The following is a 24899-nucleotide window of genomic DNA, read 5'->3' on the forward strand; positions in this document are numbered from 1 at the left end:
TTTGAAAGTATTCCTTTATCTTTTCTTTCTTCAAAACTTTCTTTACTTATTTTGTGAATCAATAGATTGATTTTTCTTATGAATAAAATGGGTATTTTGCATTTTTTTTTCATTATAATTGTTCTGAGTACGACTGTCGTACGTATATGTCAAATAAAAAAAACCTGCGTACAGAGAATACTGCATGAAAAAACACCCTAGTATAGAAAGGGTTAAATCTTTATGTACAGTTGATGTAATATAGATTAAAAAAAAATTGTTGACTTAGATCAAATAACCTGCATCAACTCAATCTAGATGCCTTGTCATTAAAAATAATTCATATGTTAAAAAATTGCAGCTTTTATTTTTTTTATATATCTGCATAGTAGGTATTTCATTTTATGAATTCAGAACAGAATTCACAAAATTATTCTAAGTATGAGAATATGGATGGATGACAAGTGATTTCACTCAAAATAGCCTGTATAACGGAAACTAAATGAATATCGAAAATATACTGAAAGTGCAAATTTCAATGATGTCAACTGAAAAAAAATTAACTGTTTTTATTGAGTTTCAAAAAATCAATTGACAAACTTATAGTGTCAACTTTTTTATTCTTCTGGTGACAATTCAAAAATTGTATACAATTACAGATAATATTTTTTGTTAAATTGTTATTGTCTAATTTATGTTTGTCATGTATCCTTCAGTATTTTTTGTTCCTATCAGTTAGCTGTGAATGAGATATGTCATTCACAGCTAACTGATGTCAGAAAAGGTAAAACAGATGTCAAAAAAGTAAAATTTATTTTCTTGAAAAAAAAAAGTATTAAAGAAATCTACCTGGTCCTTCGAGCCGATTTAGATATCGAAATATATTATATACATGTCTGAATATATAGGAAGATCTCATAGAAAAAATGCTGGCAAGGCAAATAATTTTAATGATTAATGATTTTAAACAGATTTTTTTAACAGATGGCCGCTGGCATTGAAAGTATTCATGACACCGTTCAGTCAGAATAAAATATCTTCATGTCGTCACATCAGCAAGGAGATGCAACTCAGAGGGCTGGATTTCATTTATCATCTATTAGAACTGGCAATAGAGATGAAACAGATCCAAGATCAATCAGGTATAAATCAAAAGTATCAAATTCTACTACAAAATCGGCAAGGAAATCAAATTAATCTAAGATATCGTCAAAGAGGGTAAAAAATGAAAGAAGATAAGCTGAAGAAGGATATGAAAAAGCAGGAATTTGAAAATCGAATGAGGACTCTAGATCTTCAGAAAGAGTTAGCTGAAACTAGAATTGAAGAGGAAGAAATACAAGAAATAGCAGCTCGGGAGAATTGCTTGCAGAGAGCACAGATATAAAAAGCATATTCAGAATACAAGAATGGGTTGATAAGATTCAAAACACAGGTGTGTAACAGGAAAATGACATTTCAAATTATGTAGAAGTGTTTCAAGGAGAAATTATTCTAGCAATCATGGAGTTGCTAAGGATCTACCTTTTTTTGATGACCATTATTCATTAGTTAACTGTTATGTATCAATCTCAGAGGATGAATTGATACTAATGTTAACGAGATGCCTGAAAAGAGAATCTTGTGAAAAGGTAAGGAGTTTATTATTGCACCCTAAAAATATTATTCATGTTATTGAAATATTAGAAATTCGTTTTGGTCGTCCAGAAAATGTCATTGGTTCTTTGATATCCAAAATTCAGAATTTGCAATTTGTTAGAAACGGTTTAATAATTTTGTTAAATTTTTTAGTGCATTCAATAACCTGGTGGCTATGTTGGAACAATTCTAGGCAAGTAATCATTTGAATAATCTGTTTTTACTGGAGCAGTTGATAAGAAAGTTACAATAGTCTGAAATTACAATGGGGACAGAAGATTATGCTAAAAGGAGGTAAGGTAAATTTGATAGATTTTGAAATCTGGGCAAATGAATTATCTTCAGCTGCATGTAATACAAAATTTACTTTTGTTGTTTGAAAACTGGTAATTCAAAGAGATTTTGTAGATCAAAACAACACTGCGGATGCAAATTATGCCACCATGCCCTTCTGCATAAAAGTCTAAACTAGGATTGTCTGGGGAAACAAAAACTTTGTGCATGCAATGGGCTAAAAATATTGTTTCGTATGATAAATCTTCAAAATGTATCACTATAAAAATTTCTGGAGTTCATGAAGGGGCAGGAATTTTTCAAATAAGAGGTTTGACAACACTAACAGACTTACCCTCTCAAACCATTGCAATGTATAATTTCAAGGATTTTTTATACCTTCAGAGACTACCTATTCAGGATATGGTAGATATAAATCCCACTGTTCTCATAGGTCAGGACAATATCCTTTCAACAGTAGCAAGAAAAGTTTATCAGGTTTCTGAAAATACTTTAGTCGCTACTATAGTAAAACCAATAATGATTGAGAGTAAAGCGCGTTGTCATATCTAAATTTTACGTTACCAGTTTATAGCAGAATCAAAATATAGTAAGCAGTAGAGTTGTAGGTTGTGGCAACGATATTTCTGTCTTTGTCACTTTACCGTAACTTCCATCTCATCGTTGCAGTCCTCACTAATGTACTTGCAGCCATGAGCGTATCATTGGTTTGTGAATTATACAACGTGAATTGTACGTTTTACAGTTAAGTTAGTCAACAATCGACGTGTTGTGATAACAATTGGTGAAAATAATAGTGGTAATAAGTGTTTAAGCGTTACATAATTATATTTCTACACCGTTCTCAAACTACTCAAAAAATGGGAGACATGGTCGGGCCTTCCACGTCGAAAAAGGTAAAACAGTCGGAGTCTCGGTCAGTAAGAGAAAAACAAATTGTACTGCGAGTATTTCACTGTCTTGAAAAGCCACCAAAAGATGACTTTGTGCATATGTGCTGTAATTCTACGTGTGTACCTCCGAATAACCAACCGGGCCTTTCTACATCATCAAGTTCCACAATTACAAAAGATAAATTAGTTGATATGTGCTCTGATTATACCGGTGTACCAAAATCATCGATTTAGAAAATACTAAGAGAAGCAGAAATTCATGGGGACGTACAAACGCCAAAAACTAGTAGCGGACGAAAAAAAATCACAGTTGATGAAGAAGCCAAAACCAGTATACGCAGAACTATTCACAATTTCTTTTCCAGAAATGAGCTGCTCACACAACAAACAGTTCTGGAGGCACTTAGCAATCATGAATTGGTCCCAAAAATGGGTAAAGAAACTTTTAGGAAACTTGTACACGAAATGAAATTTACGTACGGAAAAGTTGACAGGAAAAGCATTCTCATTGAACGTCAAGAAATAATAGCATGGAGAAGAAACTATCTAAGAAAAATTGACGAATTTCGGAAGCTCAAAAAAAAAAAAATTGTACTTCATGGACGAGACACGGGTTAACCAAGGACATACGGTCAAAAAAGTATGGCAGGATGGTAATATAATAAGTGCAAGACAAGCCTTTATTGAAGGTTTGTCAGTTGGGTTAAAACAGCCATCTGGAAAAGGTAGTCGTCTGATAGTTACGCATATAGGAAGCGACAGTGGATTTTTACCAAATGGTGAATTAATATTTAAATCTAAGAAAACAGGCGACTATCATGAAGAGATGAATGCGGAGGTGTTTGAAAAATGGTTTGAAGGCATCATTCAACTTGTGGAACCTGGGTCTGTCATCTTCATGGACAATGCCCCATACCATAGTCAACATTTAGAACCATTACCGAAACAATCATGGAAAAAAGCAGCAATTCAAGAATGGTTAATTAATAAGAACATCCAACATAACAAAGATAGTTTAAAGGCAGAACTACTTCAGCTAACAAAATTACACACAGACAAATATAAAAAATTCGCAGTGGATGAAATGGCGTTGAGTCGTGGAATTACAGTTTTAAGGTTACCACCATACCACTGCGAATTAAACCCAATAGAATTAATCTGGGCTCAGGTAAAAGGATATGTGGCATGAGAAAACAGAACATTTAAATTAGTGGAGGTGCAACATCACCTACAAGAAGCTATTCGAACTGTTTCTGCAGAAGACTGGAAGAAATGCATGCAGCATGTTTTAAAAGAGGAGCAAAAAATATGGGACGTAGACAACCGTATTGAACACAATATTGAACCAATCATAATTCACTTTGATGATAGCGGTAGCTACAGTGACGAATCTGAGGTTGAAGATTAGACAAAAATTTGTACATTTACATTATATTCTATTATCAAAAATTTTGAATTTGTATTTTCTAGTACCCCTGACGATGAGTTTAAGTCACTCGAAAGCTTGAGAATAGTTATAAAGTGTTAATTTATTTGTTACCTACTATAATTACCACGATTATTACTTTATTTTTATAAGGTCCACCTAATGACTACAACGATTAGGTAAATTATGAAGTTTTAATGAAAAAAATAAAAAATGTGTATGAATATTTTAACTAATTGTACTAAGAATTTTTCTTTCATTCTTAACCCTCTCAAAAATTAATAAGCACGCCCCCAATTTGCTGTCAACTGGGCTTACTTCTACTCTCAATCATTATTGGTTTTAGTATAAAACTAGTTTGGGATAGGTTATCCATGATAATACCTCAGAATCTGATCAAAATGTATGTAACATTCACATATTTTCTTGCGAGAACAATGATGAACTGAATTGTCTAGTCCGGGAATCTTTCAGTACCAAATCATTTGGCGTTTCCATTGCTCATAGAAGAGCTATTGATATTTTGGAAAAAAAATACTGTTTAATTATAAAATGAAAAACAATGGGAGACAGGGCTGATTTGGAAAAATGACAACGTAACTTTACCAGAAAGTAATTCAAATGCTATGAGGTTGATTTGTATTGAGAAAAAAATGTTGAAGGATAAATCATATTCTCATCAGTCACTACTTGAAAAAGGTACATTCGAAAATTATAAACTCAAGAGGTAATTGAACAAAATTCTCACACATGGTGTCTTCCACGGTGTTGTGAACCCTAATAAACCCAAAAATACAGTATTAAAGGAAATTACAATGATGCTAGAGTTGCATTTCCTTTCGCAAATTCATCTGAGATATAAGTAATTATCTATAAGGGCAGTTGTAATGAACTGCCAGAAATCCATGTTGATTGGGGTTCAGTGAATTCTTTCTTTGTAAATAATTAAATTTTATAAACCCATTCAAGTGATTTTGATAAGATTGGAATAAAGAACTTCTTCGATTGACGACTTGTTTATTTTGTGGAAATTCATGTTCACTGAGAATACACTACAAAAACACACTTTTGTCTATTTTCCACTATATTTCTTTATTGTTGTGGAATAAAGAAGATTGGATGGTAATTATTTTGGCTAACCTTAAATTTGAAGAGATCTGAAAAAACACCTTCTTCAAAACAGGCATTGATGAGAATAGTTTTAGAACTGATTATTCATGTTAACCAAATTTCAAGATAAATCGCTGTTTATTCCATATACATCTCTTAATTTTGATGAATCAAAACAGAGTACTTGTTTTGCTGTCCATTACCGGAGTTGTGTAAAGAGAACTCAAAGCTAGTTCTTGCATAAAACATTCCTCTGCCAAATAACTGAAAATGTACTCAAATTTCTACATTGATTCAACAAATCCTACTTACTGTAATGTTTTAATGAGACATTGAACTGAGATGAAATTTCTCATCTTTTCTTAGAAAGAGGTTTCATTGACTACAACAAGTTAAAAAATCTCATCAGGTGTCATTCAACACTACCGAAAGAATGAGTTGATGTAAGCATGACTGTCAATTTTGCATGTCCACATATCGCTGAATTTTTCATTAAACTAAAATTTGGTGGTTTTCAAAATTTTCAATAAACATTTATAATCCTATTATGGTTTAAGGGCCAGACATTTGCAAAAAAAAATCAGAAGTAACAAAATATATTCCAAGATATGACTGATCTTAAAATTCATGTATGAATATTACTGGAGTTTTTCCCAACACCAAATCGTTATTTTTAACACCTCGACACGTGTTTCGATCACCAAGTGATCATCTTCAAAGAGGAAGATTCATGTATAAATAGATTTTTTTTTGACTTATCACTCAAGACTTACAACTTAAGACCGGTGCATGAATCATTCCTAAATTATGAAATCTGAGCTGTAATTAACTTACTATTTCAATATCTACAGGAACATCAAGTATCGGCGAAGGAATGTATTCTTCTTCAACTTCCTCCTCCTCAGGTACAGTTGGAATTCCATCTGACTTGGCATTCAAATTTAGGGAAACATCATAATTATACTGAACTGCATTTGTCATCTTTCGTTTCTGCTCTTCTTCTACAATCATAAAGTGCACTTTTTTCTTCATCAAAAAGAAAAAAAAATTAACCTTTATACATTTCTTCCTCCTCCTCATTGATTTCAAGAGAATGATATCTCTCTTTATCACAAAGTTCTTCAAGATTCATTTCCTTTTCACTTAGTCCCAGCCAACGCATAGTATCATATCCTTCTTTACTTGCTTCATATTTACTGAGGTCACCAAGAGCTCCCCGACAATCGTATCTGAAAATTGTTGATGAATCAGATGAAAGTGAACTTTTAGAGAGAACTAACCTATCAATTTTGATTTTCTCATCACCCAACCATGGAATCAAGTGTTTGCCTTGGTCAATAAAAAGAGCTTTTTCATCATCCCGGAATAGTTTGCAGGCGTACCCAAATACAAGAAGCTCATCATGATTTTCTGTTAATATATTTTTTCTCAAAATTCCCGTTTCGGAAGATCCATTCCATTGAGACATTTTACTGTAACATTCACATAAATAATTAACATATAACATATAACTGTTTCTGTCTGCAGTGCTGCCACAACCGCAAATTCAATTCAAAATGTACCTATAGTACCTAAGCAAGCGTAGGCATAGCACATGCGCATGTCATTTCAGACCAAATGCCAGTATTGCCAAACGTGTAATAATGTTATCCCTTTAAATTCGGAAAATATATGGAGTGAAAACTTTGCTGGAAACTAGGAAATATGCCTTAAGACAAAAATCATAATCAGAACATTTGACAAAAATGTGTCTTTTTTTTCCTTTAAATTGCTCTTTCACGATTGCAAATATGACAGAGGCAGACAGACTGCTCACCATCAGCTCTGGGGAAGTACATATAGAAATAGAAACGGTAATATAATTAAAGTACTGGAAGATGAAAACTTAGTAATTCCTAATGACGGAACTCCAACTCGTATGAGTAATCCCACGTGCAATCCTAGCTCTGTAGATATTACATTATTATCAATTGAAATTGCCCTAAATGCAACTGGGAAGTTTTAGATGACTGTGCAAACAGTGACCATTTCCCAACAATGTGTAGATTGGATACTGGGATACTGGGGTGGAGATTCAACTGAAAAGAAAACGCGAATATTCCGGAAAGCAAATGGGTGTTTATATCCAGTGGCGGATTTAGGCTTGATGCCGCCCTAGGCTCTGTTCATTGCGCCGCCCTTATATTTGTGCATGCAATGGGCTAAAAATATTGTTTCGTATGATAAATGTTCAAAATGTATCACAATGAAAATTTCTGGAGTTCATGAAGGGGCAGGAATTTATCAAATAAGAGGTTTGACAACACAAACAGACTTGTTTTTACCCTCTCAAACCATTGCAATGTATAATTTCAAGGATTTTTTACACCTTCAGAGACTACCTATTCAGGATATGGTAGATATAAATCCCACTGTTCTCATAGGTCAGGACAATATCCTTCCAACAATAGCAAGAAAAGTTTATCAGGTTTCTGAAAATAGTTTAGTCGCTACTAAAACTAGTTTGGGATGGGTTATCCATGATAATACCTCAGAATCAGATCAAAACGTATGTAACATTCACATTTTCTCTTACGAGAACAATGATGAACTGAATCGTCTAGTCAGGGAATCTTTCAGTACCAAATCATTTGGCGTTTCCATTGCTCATAGAAGAGCTATTGATATTTTGGAAAAAAATACTGTTTAATTATAAAATGAAAAACAATGGGAGACAGGGTTGATTTGGAAAAATGACAACGTAACTTTACCAGAAAGTAATTCAAATGCCATGAAGAGGTTGATTTCTATTGAGAAAAAAATGTTGAAGGAGAAATCATATTCTGATCAGTACTGCAACAAAATCAGTCACTACTTGAAAAAGGTACATTCGAAAATTATAAACAAATTGCCCCTAAATGCAACTGGGAAGTTTTAGGTGACTGTGCAAACAGTAACCATTTCCCAACAATGTGTAGATTGGATACTGGGATACTGGGGTGGAGATTCAATTAAAAAGAAAACGCGAATATCCCGGAAAGCAAATTGGGTGTTATATCCGCCCTTGATGTAAGAATAAGTTTGATTCAATATTGACTAATAAACATTAAAGATACATAAGTAATAGAAATTAGACAAATAAATGAATATTTTTTTTGGTAATCAGTTTAAAATTTTCTCTTTCCTGGCTTTGGTCCGAGTAAAAATATAAAATTCATCATCATAATCAATTTCTTGAACTAGTTGAGCTTCATTAGATAGTAATGCAAGAGCATTAAGTCTATCTTGACCCATACTTGCACGTAGGTAAATCGGTTTTTATTCTTTTCAAAGTAGAAATAGATATTTTTCCTGAGCAATTTGTAGCCGGAATACAAAAAAAATACGTGAAGCAATGTCCACATTTGGATAAACATCTTAAAGACTCCATTGCATATTTTTTGCAGAGTGTACATCTTCCGTATTGGCTGAAGAATCTTTGAGTCTAATATTCCCAATCGCTCCCCTTGGCAAGCGAACTTAAAAAGAGATAAGTGATAAGTCAGTCAAGTGTCAGTCTGTTACCGCACGTTGTAAGATGCTCATCTGCAATATATTAAAATAGTTGTAGTTACATGTTTCATTACTCGTCCCTAACAAGGGGGGTCCTTCGCTTATAAACAACATTTTGGTCCAGTCGAACCGAATAGTTCCAGTATCATGCAACCACGTCAGCATAGAAAAAATCATCCCGAATATCAGCCGAGTCGTATTAAGAAGCACGCAACACCAACACCAAACCACTATTTTTAACACGTGTCAAGGTGTTGAAAATTGTGTTTGTATAACTCCAGTGTATTCATATTTATGATGATTTCAGAACTCCTGTACTTTTGGAACTTAAAATTTTCAATAATTCTCATGTGTCCAATGAATGGTTGTTCAGCTATAAATAAGTGAAAATTGGAAAACAAACAGATGTCGAAAACAATATAAAATTTTATTGTCTGTATATGTGACAGTTCAAGCTTTTGATGGAATAAAAATCATACTTATGACATGATTTTTTATTAGAATGCCAATAATATCACACAATTAAAGTTTTCAATAAGTAACACAAATATAGATTTTCATTTTCAGTGGTGTCCAATTATTTTGTTTTTTGTATAGCATTACTAAACCTAGAAGTACAAAAACCCTTTTTTAAGTAAAGGAGTTTCGTTACACAATTAATAGCGATTCTTACCGGTTTAACAAAAAACCTTTTTGGATGCAATACAATTTCCATGTGCTTTCATCCACAGCTTCCTGTCGTTTAACGATTTTCTTATATAACTTGCTGTCTTTAACAGGTGGCTAATAAACTTCTTTCTTCCTAGGGGTCAGCCAAGATGAAGGAACAACAGCCAGACCACCTACTTCAAATTCAATCACATAAAATGGCATCTTGATTTCTAGTTCTCAATTGCAATCTTGAGTTCTAATATCGGCTGTTGCCCACACACCTGATTCTATACCGGTAACGTGAATTCGAACAACACTGCTAGTCTCTCTCGTTCGTGCACTTTTGATAACACCAATGCAATAATAATTTTGATAATAATGGACCGTCACCTGACCAGGACCAGTATAATGGAACTCTTGTCTTGCAATGCATCTGATACTTAAACAAAACAACGCCATTTTGAGAGCTGGGAGCGTGGAATTTCTGCATATGCGCCAATTTGAAAGCAGTTGACTGTCAAGAACAACTCTCTTAGTGTTGTTTCTCTCCTGCCTCCTTTATCACTACCTAAATTGGAAATTATCGTATGTCGTTGTCGGGTAGGTATAACTCTCCATTGGCCAAAGGTAATACCGGTTAATTCAAATGTGCCGGTAAACCAAGAGAATACAGAAAAATACAGAATATACAAAAAATCTTATTCAGTGATATCTTATAGAGTATACAATTTTTGTGATGGTTGTCACGTAGTTGTAATATTTGATCCAGCACAAACAAGACCTCTCTTATATATTCATTATCTCTTCATATATGAAAAAAATATTCCCAAAATAATATGTCTTTCGACACAGAAACATTGGTCATGAAATGATTGAGTAAAGAAGTTGAACCGACGTCGAAATATGACGTCGTAGGAAGATCACAGAAATGACGGCTTTTTGACGTCAGAGTAGTTTTTCGCGGGGTCCCGGAATCCATAGAGTGTGACGACATCAAGAATAAACTCCAGGGCAAAGGATTTGAGATCCTTTCCGTAGCCCGCCTGAGTAAAGCTAACAAGGTACCGATACCGTTCGTGCTTGTTTTAGTTCCAAGGAGCCAAAACAAAATATATGAGATCACCGAAATTCAAAACGTGCGTGTAAGCGCCGATACACAGAAGCTGAGAAACCGAGCAGGGCAATGTTACAGATGCTAAAAGTTCGGTCACACGCATCGCAACTGTAAAGCAGTTCCAACCTGCGTTAAATGTGCCGGACGGCACATGACCAAGGAATGCAAAAGAGCTAAAAACTCGCCCTTGCGATGCTTTAACTGCAAGAGAGAACACCCAGCGAGCTTCCATGGGTGCCGAGAACTCTCTGAAAATAAATAAGTGTGAAGTTACCCACAACTTTTCATCCACAGTTTATGATGAGGGACAATCGAACAGGGTTTGGAATGAGATTTACCAACAGTGTTGCCAGATTGCAAATATTAAGAATTTTACCTGTATTTCGATGTCATCATTTTAAAAACACGATATATTATTGAAACATGTCGAATAAATCAGTCAGCATTCTACATAAACTCATTATATCAGCCAAATGTCCATATATAAGCATTATTACCGAAAAAAATGTGAAATAAGAGTATAATATTATTCAGGAAAAATTAATTTGTACCGAAACAGGTAGCGTATGGGAACTGTTAAATTGGTTTCTCGGTAAAAATTTCATGACTTGCAAAAATGATGTCATTTGAAATATCCTGCGTTGAACAATACAGACTCCCCAGAAAGACTCATCCACAAAATATCAAATTTCTCACTTATCAAAAATAGTTTGTTGATGAAAATTTCAGAATATATTCTTCGAAAGTATATCTATCGACGTGTTGGAACAGATTTGCGTACCATACGTTTCTTCGGTGCGAAAAAAAAAATAGTTCCGTATATTCGAAAGTGAATTATTCAAAAAAGTCAAATTACTCACTTATCAAAGATAGTTTGTTAATGAAAATTTCAGAATATATTTTTCGAAAGTATATATATCGACGTTCTCAAAAAAAATTGCGTCTCATACGTTCCTTCGGTGCGAAAAAAATAATTCCGTATATTCGGAACTGAATTACTCAAAAAAGTCAAATTTCTCACCTACCAAAAATAGTTTGTTAATGAAAGTTCCAGAATATATTCTTCGAAAGTATATCTATCGACGTTCTCTGAGGAATTTGCCTACCATATATTTCTTTGGTGCGAAAAAAAATAGTCCCGTATATTCGGAACTAAATTACTCAAAAAAGTCAAATTTCTTACTTATCAAAAATAGTTTGTTGATGCAAGTTTCAGAATATATTTTTCGAAAGTATATCTATCTACGTGTTGGAACAGATTTGCGTACCATACGTTTCTTCGGTGCGAAAAAAAAAATAGTTCCGTATATTCGAAAGTGTATTATTCAAAAAAGTCAATTTACTCACTTATCAAAGATAGTTTGTAAATGAAAATTTCAGAATATATTTTTTGAAAGTATATCTATCGACATGCTCTGAGAAATTTGCGTACCATACGTTTCTTTGGTGCGAAAAAAATAGTTCCGTATATTCGGAACTGAATTACTCAAAAAAGTCAAATTTCTTACTTATCAAAAACAGTTTGTTGGAGAAAATTTCAGAATGCATCATTCGAAAGTATATCTATCAACGAGTTTGAACACATTTGCGTATCATATGTTCCTTCGGTGCGAAAAATAATAGTTCCTTATATTCGAAAGTGGATTATTCAAAAAATGTCAAATTTCTCACTTATCCAAAATAGTTTGTTGATGAACATTCCAGAATGTATTCTTCGAAATTATATCTATCGACATGCTCTGACAAATTAGCGTATCATACGTTCCTTCGGTGCGAAAAAAATATATATATATATATATATATATATATATATATATAGATTTTGCTTAAGAAATGATGTCAAATAACGCCTAATAAATAGGTCACGTGATTTCCTTAACCTGTCAAAATTGACATTTTAAAAAAAGAAACATCGAAAAATGACATTATTCTTCAAAATATCCAAAAATATCAAAGGATAAAAACATTTTCTTTTGTAATTTTATACCCACGCACCAAGTTTCAAACCCATAATAAGTATTTTATATTTTCACTATTTTTCCGCATTCCTGCTTTTTCTACTTATCAAAATTTAAGCACACCTGTACTAAATCATTTATTTTAACTAAACTCGTCACCGAATTTCTTTTTTTGTAATATAATAATATTTTAAGAGCCTCTTTGATGTTAAAAACAAATTTTGAAAAATAAAAGTTGTCAAACTTGATGCAAAGTTCATCTAGTTTCAACGGGGCTTTCCAAACTATACAGTACTTGAGTTTTTTAATGAGCAAATGGCCTCACAATATGAATTAGAACAAAACGGAATATTAGGAAACAATATCTTAGAGTGTTTATTGTTTTTTAACAAGAAATACAGTGTAATTTAATCTTAATTAAAAGGAACTGAAAATAAACATGTACCTATACCTAATAGCAAAAAAACACGAAAAAAAGACTCACGACATTAAATACACTACATTTTTGTATGTCTTCCATCGCGTTCTATGCAGATAATTGTCCTTCTTGATACATCTCTCATTGAGTTGCTGATACTCACAGGGTTTATGTTTAAAATAGAGTTTCTAATAACAGTTTCTAGGTGATTTACGTCACGAAAAGGTCTTTGTTAATAAACGATTTGTTTTAAGTAACCCCACAAGAAAAAATCTAGTGGGGTTAAATCTGGCGACCTAGGCGGCCATACTTGCTCCATATTTCGCCCAATAACTTTGCCCCTAAACATTTCTAATAGTTTCTCTTTGACTTGTCTTGAACTATGAATAGGAGCCCCGTCACATTGATACCACAGACTGTGTATTATTTCAATCGGCATATTGTCCACTATATCACTGATCTCAGTATTTAGAAATTGCAAATAATCCTGAGAAGTTAAATTGTGTCTAAAAAAGAATGGTCCCATTACCTGATTATTTAAAACACCGCACCACACATTTGTTTTAAATGAATATTGGTCCCGACATTCTATCACAAAATGAGGATTTTCCTGAGCCCACCACCTACAATTCTGGGAACTGACTACGCCGTTCGATGTGAAGGTAGCTTCGTCGGTCCATAGGATTTTATAAGAAAATTTTCTGTTTAATTCTACTTCTCCTTGGTACCAGAAAGAGAAATCTAGTCGAACATCGAAATCTCTTTCCTTTAAGGTATTTATAAATTTGGTTTTGCAGGGTTTGAATTTATTTTTATGTTAAATTGCTCTTACGCTTTCTCTTTTAACGCCAGTTCTATCTACAATATTGGTAATACTTGATTTTCCCTCTTCGATAACATCCAGGCAGACAGCCAACTGAACCTCATCATTATTGCGTGATGGATTATGACGTTTTTTAAAAGTATTTTCAACTGAACCAGTCAGTTTAAATTTTTTTAAAATCCTACTTACAGTGGATTGCTGTACATGTCTACCAGGATGTCTTGCGTTAAAAATATCAGCCACTTGTCGATGCAATGTGTTTTCACCACAATTTCAATTTTTTCTTGTAAAGATAACATATTATTTTAATTTTCATACATTACATTGAACTAACGGGCATTAATTTATTCAGTGACAGTGACGTTTTCTAAAACACATTATGTAGTTTCATATTTTTTCACAGCCTACCCAGTTTTTTTAAATTAGTGTTGTTAGCGGAGTAGGTAAATGTAAATACTATGAGTTTTTTTCTTTTATTGAATGGGCTTCAAGAATCACGAAATGATGTTTCCTAATGTTCCGTTTTGTTCTAATTAATATTGTGAGGCCATTTGCTCATTAAAAAACTCAAGTACTGTATAGTTTTGAAAGCCCCGTTGAAACTAGATGAACTTTGCATTAAGTTTGACAACTTTTATTTTTCAAAATTTGTTTTTAACATCAAAGAGGCTCTTAAAATATTATTATATTACAAAAAAAGAAATTCGGTGACGAGTTTAGTTAAAATAAATGCTTTGGTACAGGTGTGCTTAAATTTTGATAGGTAGAAAAAGCAGGAATGCGGAAAAATAGTGAAAATTAAAAATACTTATTATGGGTTTGAAACTTGGTGTGTGGGTATAAAATTACAAAAGAAAATGTTTTTATCCTTTGATATTTTTGGATATTTTGAAGAATAATGTCATTTTTCGATGTTTCTTTTTTTCAATGTCAATTTTGACAGGTTGAGGAAATCACGTGACCTATTTTGTAGACGCCATTTGACATCATTTCTTAAGCAAAATCTACTGCCAAAATCAAATTTCACATAAAACGATATATATATATATATATATATATATATATATATATATATATATATATACAGTGTGACCCATTTAAAATGGAACCACCCCTGTAGAATGTGCATTTTTCAATCAATCTCAATTTTTTTTTTATTGAAATATTAAGCATGAAAAACTGTATCTTGACACTAACTTTCACAATTTTAGTTTCATTTCCAAGGCACTCTATGGTTTTTTTTGTTTGTCAAAAACGGCAAAAGTTTATTAGGCAATTTTTGTTTTCAAATTTGACTACACCACTGGATTCGTAGTCGTTATAAATCAAAACTGTCAAATTTTCATTAAAAAATATTTGTTAACAACGAAGTTACAACAACTTCAATTTTGGAAACAAAGTATTTGTTTGTAATTTTTATTCAGATTATAGACATATTTGAGATCTGACAACACTGTCATCACCAAGTAGAACACCAGTGAATTTGTACAGTGAAAATCCGAAGTCAACAGCTCAATGCGTTCTACAGTTATAACTCCTGAAAATATGGTAATGTGAGAGATTTGTGGTGCAAGCGTTTTGTAATAAAAATCTGACTACGCCACTGGATTTGTGGATAATATTCCCTTAAAATCATTCATTTGAGTGTAGGTTACGAGAAGTGAAAATTAAAATAAAAATTGAATAATTGAATAACAGAAAATTAAAAGTTCATTTTCAAGTTACGCAGTAGTAGACCAAGTTCAGAATCTCATGTCATGGGATCTCCCAATTGCGCTTTTACCAAATCTTGATAGAATCTTGAAGTATTAATGGTCATACTTGTAAGCTTTTTGGAAGTTTCCCAATAATAAATAATAGTACTTTTGTAACAGCGCACCTGGAAAATCACATTTTATGAGATTCTGAACTTACTCTACCTTCTTCTATAGCTGATGAAAACAAAATGTATACAAACAAGTTTCAAAGTATTTATTCAACAAATAATTGCCATTAAGAAAAAACTGATACTAAAATAAACATTGATTTAAAACTAAACATTCAAATTTTTGTGGCTTCTACCAAACCTCCATTAAGTTCAATACATTTATCGTATCTCTTCCGAATATTGTTTACACTATTTCTTATTTGATGAACTGTAATTTCGGCACAAGCTTGTCGTATCCTTTGCATGAGTTCAGCTCGATTCGTTGGTCTTGTTCTGTATACTTTTTGTGTCAGAATACCCCACAGAAAAAAGTCTAATATTGTTAGATCAGGCGATCTAGGTGGCCATTCAATTAAGTCACTATCTCGTCCTATCCAATGATTTGGAAACTGGTTATTTAGCCACTCTTTAACAATCCTCGAATTGTGCACGGAACAGCCGTCGAGCTGAAAATATAAATTTACTTGTTCCGCAAGAGGCGGAACAAGTATCGTCCGATAATTGGTTATTTAGAAATTCCAAAAAATTTTGCCCGTTTATGTTACCATCAAAAAAATATGGACCTATTATTCTATTTTGTACTATACCACACCAAACGTTAACTTTTTCGGAATATTGACTTTTACAATTTATGATCCAGTGCGGATTTTCCGTAGCCCAATACCGAGCATTTTGCGATGAAACTACCCCATTGGTGCTGAAAGAAGCTTCATCACTAAACATTATGCAGTTTAAAAAATTTCTTGTATTCAGGTACTCGCCTTGTGCCCACAAACAAAATTCCATAAGTTTCACTTCATCACCTGCCTTTAAAGAGTGAAGAAATTTAGGTTTAAATGCTCTCATTTTGACCTCAGTTACTTTGGCAATAAAGTTCATCAATATTTCGTATTTTCTATTCTCTTTCCCGAAACAGTGAAAAATGTATTTTGAAGGCATCATGAATATTTGGAATGACGGAAACTATAGAAAATAGTAAAAACTGAACGAAAAATCCGAGCAGGGGGCGGTATACTTCTGTCAACATTTTAATCAGACACCCTGCCACCTTCATATTTTGTTATAGTGTTAACAAAAGGAAACGAAGAAATATAGCAGTGACGAAATAAAAAAACCGGCCGTCGGAGGCGGTACAAATTTACCAATATTTTTAATAGAGTCTCTGCCACTTTCATATTTCGTTATAGTGGTGACAACTGGAAATAAAAAAATATGTCAGCAGTGAAATCAAGAAACCGACCGTCGGGGGCGGTGGAAATAAAGAAATAAGTCAGAGGTGAAATAAAAAAAACGACCGTCGGGGGCGGTACAGATCCAGCAAAATTTTTATTAGAGACTCTGCCACCTTCATATTTTGATATAGTGCTAAGAAATGGAAATGAAGAAATATGTCAGATGTGAAATCAAAAAACCGGCCGTCGGGGGCGGTACAGGTCCAGCAATATTTTTATATATATATATATATATATATATATATATACACGGGCAAACCCGTGTCCGCGGGTTTGCCCGCGGTAACGGACAGACCGTTTACGCGGTTTGCCCCTCTTTTTGGAGTGTTGTGTCCACGAATTGTTCCATATTTGATATGTATCATACACACTCGATAAAATCTCTCTCTGTATTCATATCCTGGACCCGGATCTCACGCAGGTAGCTATAGCTGCCTACGTGGTCATGTTAGATGTAGCCTGGGAATTCTAGGTCTTCTAACTGAAACCACAAATGTGCGGTTGGCTCCTGTTGTTGACTATATATATATATATATATATATATATATATATATATATATATATATATATATATATATATTCATATATATATATATATATATATATATATATATATATATATATATATATATATATAATCTAGAAAGGTTAGGTTAGGTTATATATATATATATATATATATATATATATATATATATATATAAATATATATATATATATATATATATATATATATATATATATATATATATATATATATATATATATATATATATAATTCAAGATGGCCGCAAGTGAAGAAGTATCTATCTTTAAATGCTGTAAAAATAAGCCATTCATTCACTATATTTGCACAAAATGTAATAGTGTTTTCCACAAAAGCTGCCTACCAAGGTACAGAAAGTTGAAGAGGTTATTGGGAAATAAGATAATATGTTGTTCTGAACAAACCTTTGATGAATCTAACCAGGACACAGAACACAGTGTTTTAGAGAAAACAATCCTCGATTTAGGTGAGGACAATGAAATGAAAAATAAGCATATTAAGGAATTAAAGAAACAACATGAAATATTTGTTGAAGAGGTCATGAGAAATGAAACAGGAATGAATAATTTACTTCAACAGCAGGAAAATATAATAGCAGAACTAAAAAAGCAAATTGAGAAAGTAAAAAACAAACCAACAAAAAATGTAGACACTCAAACAGATAGCCAGGTAAAAACAGTAAACAAAGGAATTTCTACTGAATCATCCCTATGGGAATTCAGTGGCGTAGCCAAAACAAAAACAATGTATTCCGATACTTCGGTTTCTAAAGAAAATGTAAAGAGAGATCGTAGAAGTGAAATGACGAAGGAGAAGAGCAAACAAATACGAAGTTCGGAGGCAGTAAATATAAGAAAAATTAATTTAAAGAAGAGAATCCTGTTTATTGCTGGGAATTTTGGACGAGACATGGCAGATTTCTTCAGAAGACAATTAAATGACAAGTACGTAATTGAGTCATTTCTGAAGCCTAACTGTACAGAAAGTGAACTTATAACAACCGCAATAAATAATAGCAAGGATTTCACAAAAACTGACGTTGTTATTATCTGGCCGAACAACACGCACAAATTTCCAGTTAGACATGTCTCTCGAACATTAAGTTATACAAATTTCCTAATTATTACACAGCCCTACAGACTTGAGGCGAAAGATATTATTAATGATAGAATATACAGAAATAACCTAGCTCTTCTAAAGGAATCTCTCAATATTAACCTAAAATCAAATATAGTGGAGTGTAATAATGTGCTACAAAAAAGGAACTACCAGCGAGACGGTAGAAATATTAAAAGAATTGGAAAGTGGTATGTCTGTAAATTGATATCAGGTCTTCTTGAACAGAAAGATATCTCAACAAGGGAAATGAACAGTAATTCTATACACCAGGAAATAGTACTTGAATCATCAGATAGGGAAGTCCAAGAATATAGTCAGATCTCACTTGCTACAGAATTAAAAGACATCGAAACCAGGAAATTCAATACTGAAGATAATTTTTTATATCATCTCCAGGACCAAGAACACCATCCATAGACGAAGTTCCAAGAATCACATCAAACATATTAGTCAGCAAATACACTTCAACAACATTACCTCATAAAAACAGAAACATTGTCAATTTATCCACTTCAAAGGTTTTTACTTTGATTCATCAAAATGTACAAGGGTTCAGTAACAAATTGTTAGATTTTGAAATTTTTTTAGAAGACAATAATTGCGACATATTTTGTGTATCAGAACACTGGGACAGAGACAATAGTATATCATCTCTAAAAATAGAGGGTTTCCAGATTGCAAACTCTTTTTGTAGGGATAAATCTATACATGGAGGGGTAGCTATATATGTCAGAAACAATATAAATTTTGACATAGTAAAAACTAATTCTGTTGAAATGGATTTAGAGGTGACAGCAATCAGATGTAAGGCAGGTACACTTGGCAAAGGCATGTTAAATAGCCTAGTTATAACAGTTTACAGAAGCCCAAACGGAAACTTTGACATTTTTATCAAAAATCTTGAGGAACTGCTCCGAAATTTAATTGTAAAATTCAAAAACTATAAGGTAATATTATGTGGAGATTTTAATATCAATTTTCTCAATGAATCGAAAAACCTCAACTTATTAACAGATCTGCTAACTTCTTATAATATCATACCAACCATTAATACCCCAACAAGAGGAAATAATTGCCTGGATAACATCTGCACAAACATTCACTATGAATTATATAAGAGTACAGTAGTAGATAATTATTTTAGTGATCATCAAAATGCTCAACTGATCTATATTGATACCAACTCACATGAAATTACAGAAACAAAACCTCGACAGCAATTTAGAGACCTTAATAATAAATTTAATATTGAACACTTTATCTCATTTTTGAGGCAGGAAGATTGGAATGATAGGTATATGTGTGGGGGTAATGCAAACGAAAAATTTGAGATCTTTTTTCGAACTTTTAAATATTACTTCGACATTGCTTTTCCTCTAAAAAAAGTAAAAGAAAAACAGGCATCATATAAAAGAAAACCATGGTTAACTAAAGGTTTACTCATTACTGGAGAGAAATTAAAATATCTGTATACGCTAACCTTAAACGGAAATGATGATACCAAAGAATATTATAAAAAATATAAAAAGTTATATAAACATCTACTGAATGTATCAAAAAAGCAATATAACAATGGCATAATTGCAAACGCAAAAAATAAATCTAAAACGGCCTGGACTATTATAGGATCAGGCAAAACATCAAAAAGGAGGTTGGAACCAATTCACTTAACTATTGATAACAATATTGTACAGGCACCCCAGAATGTAGCAAATCACTTTGTTGAATATTTTAATACCATACCCACACTACTGGCTAGCAATGTTGAAGAATCATCAGAAGAACCCACACTTAGATACTTCAATCCTTATACTTTTTCATTTAAACCAACAACAGAACCAGAAATAAATGATACCATCAAAAACCTAAAATCCTCTCAATCTACTGGTAATGATGAAATAAGTCCTAATCTTTTAAAAAAGTGTTCGTCATTTATTGCAAGCCCACTAACTTTTGCCATCAACTGCTCGTTGGAAGAAGGTATTTACCCAGATAGTTTAAAAATTGGAAAAATAAAACCTATACATAAAAATGGAAATAAAACTCAAGTTGAAAATTACAGGCCCATTACTGTCCCCAGTGCTTTTGCAAAGGTTTATGAAAAATGGGTGTCAAATTCAGTCGTTTCATTCTTTGATCTTCATAAGCTATTCAATGAAAATCAATTTGGTTTTAGAAAGGGACGTTCAACAACACAAGCTATAATAAAACTACTAAAAGAGCTATGTAATAGTCTAGATATGGGTAATCGAACTCTGGGTATTTTCTTAGATCTAAGTAAGGCATTTGATCTTGTAGACCACAGAATTCTACTAGACAAATTGGAAAAGTATGGTTTTAGGGGAAACTCACGTAGATGGTTTGAAAGTTATCTCCAAAATCGAACACAATACGTTGAAATAGATCAGTATCAATCTAAACGTTTGAAGTATACTATTGGAGTACCACAAGGCTCTATTTTGGGACCTCTACTTTATATAATTTATGTCAATGACTTTGAAGGAAATTTTGTAATGTATGCGGATGACACAACACTACTGGTTAGTGGTAAGAATGTTACATCCACAGTAGACTTGGCTCACAGGGAAATTTTAAAAGCCCAGGACTGGTTTTCTAGCAATAAATTAATCTGCAATGATAAAAAATCATCCTTCCTAAGATTTAGTTATGCCCCAAATGGTCATGATCACAGTTTACTGTTAAAATCACAGCACTGTTTAATGAAACAGGTGAATTCAATAAAATTTCTAGGACTTACTCTCACTGAAGATTGTAAATGGAATCAACATATTAATGAAATATGTAAAAAAATAACGCCTATGTGTTACTGTATCTATCAACTCAGTAAAATTATAGATAAGTCGGTGGTACTCATGTACTATCATGCCCAATTACACTCAACAATCTCATATAGTATAGTAGCTTGGGGCCTATCACGTGAGGCACAAAGGGTATTTATTTTACAGAAGAGAGCTGTCAGAAACATTCAGAGTGTAAATAGACGTACTAGCTGCAGAGATATATTCAAAGTTTTAAGAATATTAACTCTCCCATGCATTTATATGTACCAGCTGTTAATTTTTGTAAAATCGGATCAGCGACCTTTTACCTTCTTAAACAAAAATAATTACAGCACAAGAAATTCAACATTGTTAGAAATACCAAATCATAGACTGGCTAGATCAGAATCAAGTCCAATTTTCATGGGTGTCAGGCTATTTAACAAATTGCCAAATCATGTTAGAAAAATGTCACTAAGAAAATTTAAACCGTTCCTAAAAAACTTTCTGATTGATAAAGCCTACTACTCCATTGAAGAGTTTATAAATGACTTATCAATATAACTGAAGAATTGAGATTGTCATCTAGGGTTGTTAATATATTATAATTTTACCTAGTTACGAAGAATATATTCTGAAATTTCCATCAACAAACTATTTTTGGTAAGTGAGAAATTTGACTTTTCTGAGTAATTCAGTTCCGAATATATGGAACTATTTTTTTCGCACCGAAGGAACGTATGATACGCTAATTTGTCAGAGCATGTCGATAGATATACTTTCGAAGAATATATTCTGGAATGTTCATCAACAAACTATTCTGGATAAGTGAGAAATTTGACTTTTCTGAGTAATTTAGTTACGAATATATGGAACTATTTTTTTTTTCGCACCGAAGGAATGGATGGTACGCAAATTTTTTTGAGCATGTCGAAAGATATACTTCCGAAGGATATATTCTCAAATTTTCATTGACAAACTATTTGTGGTGAGTGAGAAATTTGACTTTTCTGAGTAATTCAGTCACGAATATACGGGACTATTTTTTTTTTCGCAGCGAAGGAACGTATGGTACGCAAATTTCTTTGAGCACGTCAATAGATATACTTTCGAAGAATATATTGTAAAACTTTCATCAACAAACTATTTTTGGTAGGTGAGAAATTTGACTTTTTTGAGTAATTCAGTTCCGAATATAAGAAACTATTTTTTTCGCACCGAAGGAACGTATGATACGCGAATCTGTTCGAGCGCTTGATAGATATACTCTCGAAGAATATATTCTGGAATTTTCATTAACAAACTATTTTTGGTAAGTGAGAAATTTGCCCTTTTTGAGTAATTCAGTTCCAAATATACGGGACTATTTTTTTTCGCAACAAAGAAACGTATGGTACTCAAATTTGTTAGAGCACTTCGATAGATATACACTCTAAGAATATATTCTGAAACTTTCAATAACAAACAATTTTTGGTAGGTGGGAAATTTGACTTTTGTGAGTAATTCAGTTTCGAATATAAGGATTTTTTTTTTCGCACCCAAGAAACGTATGATACGCAAATGTGTTCAAACACGTCGATAGATATACTTTCGAAGAATATATTCCGAAATTTTCTGATATGTGAGAAATTTGACTTTTTTGAGTAATTCAGTTTCGAATATAAGGAATTTTTTTTCGCACCGAAGCAACGTATGATACGTAAATGTGTTCAAACACGTCGATAGATATACTTTCGAAGAATATATTCCGAAATTTTCTGATATGTGAGAAATTTGACTTTTTTGAGTAATTCAGTTCCGAATATAAGGAACTATTATTTTTCGCACCAAAGAAACGTATGGTACGCAAATTTCTCAGAGCATGTCGATAGATATACTCTTGAAGAATATATTCTGGAACTTTCATCAACAAACTATTTTTGGTAGGTGAGAAATTTGACTTTCTTGAGTAATTCAGTTCCGAATATACGGAACAATTTTTTTTTCGCACCGAAGGAACTTATGGTTCGCAAATCTATCCGAGCATGTCGATAGATATACTTTCGAAGAATATATTTTGAAATTTTTGAATATATTTTGATAAGTAGAAAATTTGACTTTTCTGAGTGATTCAGTTCCGTATATACGGAACTATTTTTTCGCAACTAAAACAACAAACTTTTTTTGATTAGTCAGAAATTTGACATTTTTGTAATTCAGTTCCGAATATACGGAACTTTTTTTTCGCACCGAAGAAACGTATGGTATGCAAATCCGTTTGAGCAAATCGATAGATATACTTCCAAAGAATATATTCTGGATTTTTCATTATCTGTATCTGTAGAGTAGGGAGGGTGAGTGTAAGCCTACGCACTTAGGCCACATGTGACCCATTGTACATCCTCCCGAGGAGTTGTCCTCCTAGGTCGTCGTCCATCCTGTCCTTTCCAGGAAGGTGGACAGGTCGCTGGGAGACATCTCTTTTATATCGGCAGGTGTAGGCCAAGACTCGCCGAACACACACTCTCTTATTGACTCCGGGCACTCGCACAGGACATGCCTGACAGTCTCATCTTCCTGTTCACACATCCTGCATAGAGGTGTGTCCACTAGCCCCATATTATGTAGGTGTTTCCTTAGCTGACAGTGGCCAGTCAGAAACCCTACTGTAAGGCGCAGATTGTTCCTGGTCATCGCCAGATATTTCTTCGGCGCCAGCTTCCCAGGGTCGCCCAAGGTGATCCTGGCAAGATTACATCCTTTGATTTCATCCCATCTCTTTAAAGATTGAGCATGGGTGTAACATTTGATTAGTTCCGCAATTGTCGAAGTCATCAGGCCGTGGGTGCCACTTGGTCCTAAAATTCTTAGTCCAGCCGCTTCCTTGGCTGAAGAGTCGGCAATGCGATTACCTTTACTCCTGTCGTGCCATTTAACCCACCTCAGGATAATGTTATTATCTACCGAGGCTTTGCCTAAATCTTGGTGGCACTCTAGTGCTAGCCCTGAAGTAACACGGTGTCTGTTCAAGGCTAATAGTGCTTGTCTGCTATCAGTGCAGATTGTTATGTTTTTGCCAGAAATTCTTTTCTTGGTTATTTCTTTTGTGGCGATTGAGATACCAGCCAGTTCTGTTTGGACCACGCTGGCATTTCTTCCCATTCCACACTTAATCCTTAGGCTTAGTGATCTGGAGTACACTCCACATCCTGAGCCTTCTTTGGTTTTTGAGCCATCCGTATAAATCCGTATTGCATTTGTAGCATCTGACTCTGTGTTCTGCTCAATTTGTATTTTGTAGGGTTTATTAAACACAAACCTGGGTTCAATTGCATCACTTGTTGCCTGTAGCAGAGGTTGCGCAGTAAGCGCTCCCCGCCATAGGCCCAACCTCAATCGACCCATTCCTACTTCTAGGTTTACACCAGCCGTGTGCAGTCGTACCATGGCCATTAACGCAACCTCCTTAACGTACAGGT

General features: G+C 33.4%; 1 protein-coding gene and 1 long non-coding RNA gene across 3 annotated transcripts in view; one reads left to right on the top strand and one right to left on the bottom strand.

Moving 5' to 3' along the window:
* Positions 1 to 24899, bottom strand: part of su(w[a]) (suppressor of white-apricot) — a 104579-nt gene that overhangs the window by 63041 nt on the left and 16639 nt on the right. For both annotated transcript variants that reach the window (XM_074170777.1, XM_074170778.1), the window contains exons 2-4: positions 6621 to 6812; positions 6394 to 6569; positions 6175 to 6341 (exon numbers count right to left, since the gene is read on the bottom strand). In XM_074170777.1, the coding sequence (XP_074026878.1) occupies positions 6175 to 6341; positions 6394 to 6569; positions 6621 to 6812 (535 nt within the window). The remainder of the gene's footprint in view (positions 1 to 6174; positions 6342 to 6393; positions 6570 to 6620; positions 6813 to 24899) is intronic.
* LOC141480593 (uncharacterized) lies at positions 1478 to 11651 on the top strand. The gene is made up of 3 exons (XR_012464446.1): positions 1478 to 1610; positions 1771 to 1911; positions 9678 to 11651. It is a non-coding gene; the product is annotated as an uncharacterized lncRNA (long non-coding RNA).

Source organism: Leptinotarsa decemlineata, unplaced genomic scaffold (genome assembly GCF_025532065.1).
Source record: "Leptinotarsa decemlineata unplaced genomic scaffold, Ldec_3_MD MMD2_P_RNA_scaffold_9, whole genome shotgun sequence".
Lineage (NCBI taxonomy): Eukaryota > Metazoa > Arthropoda > Insecta > Coleoptera > Chrysomelidae > Leptinotarsa > Leptinotarsa decemlineata.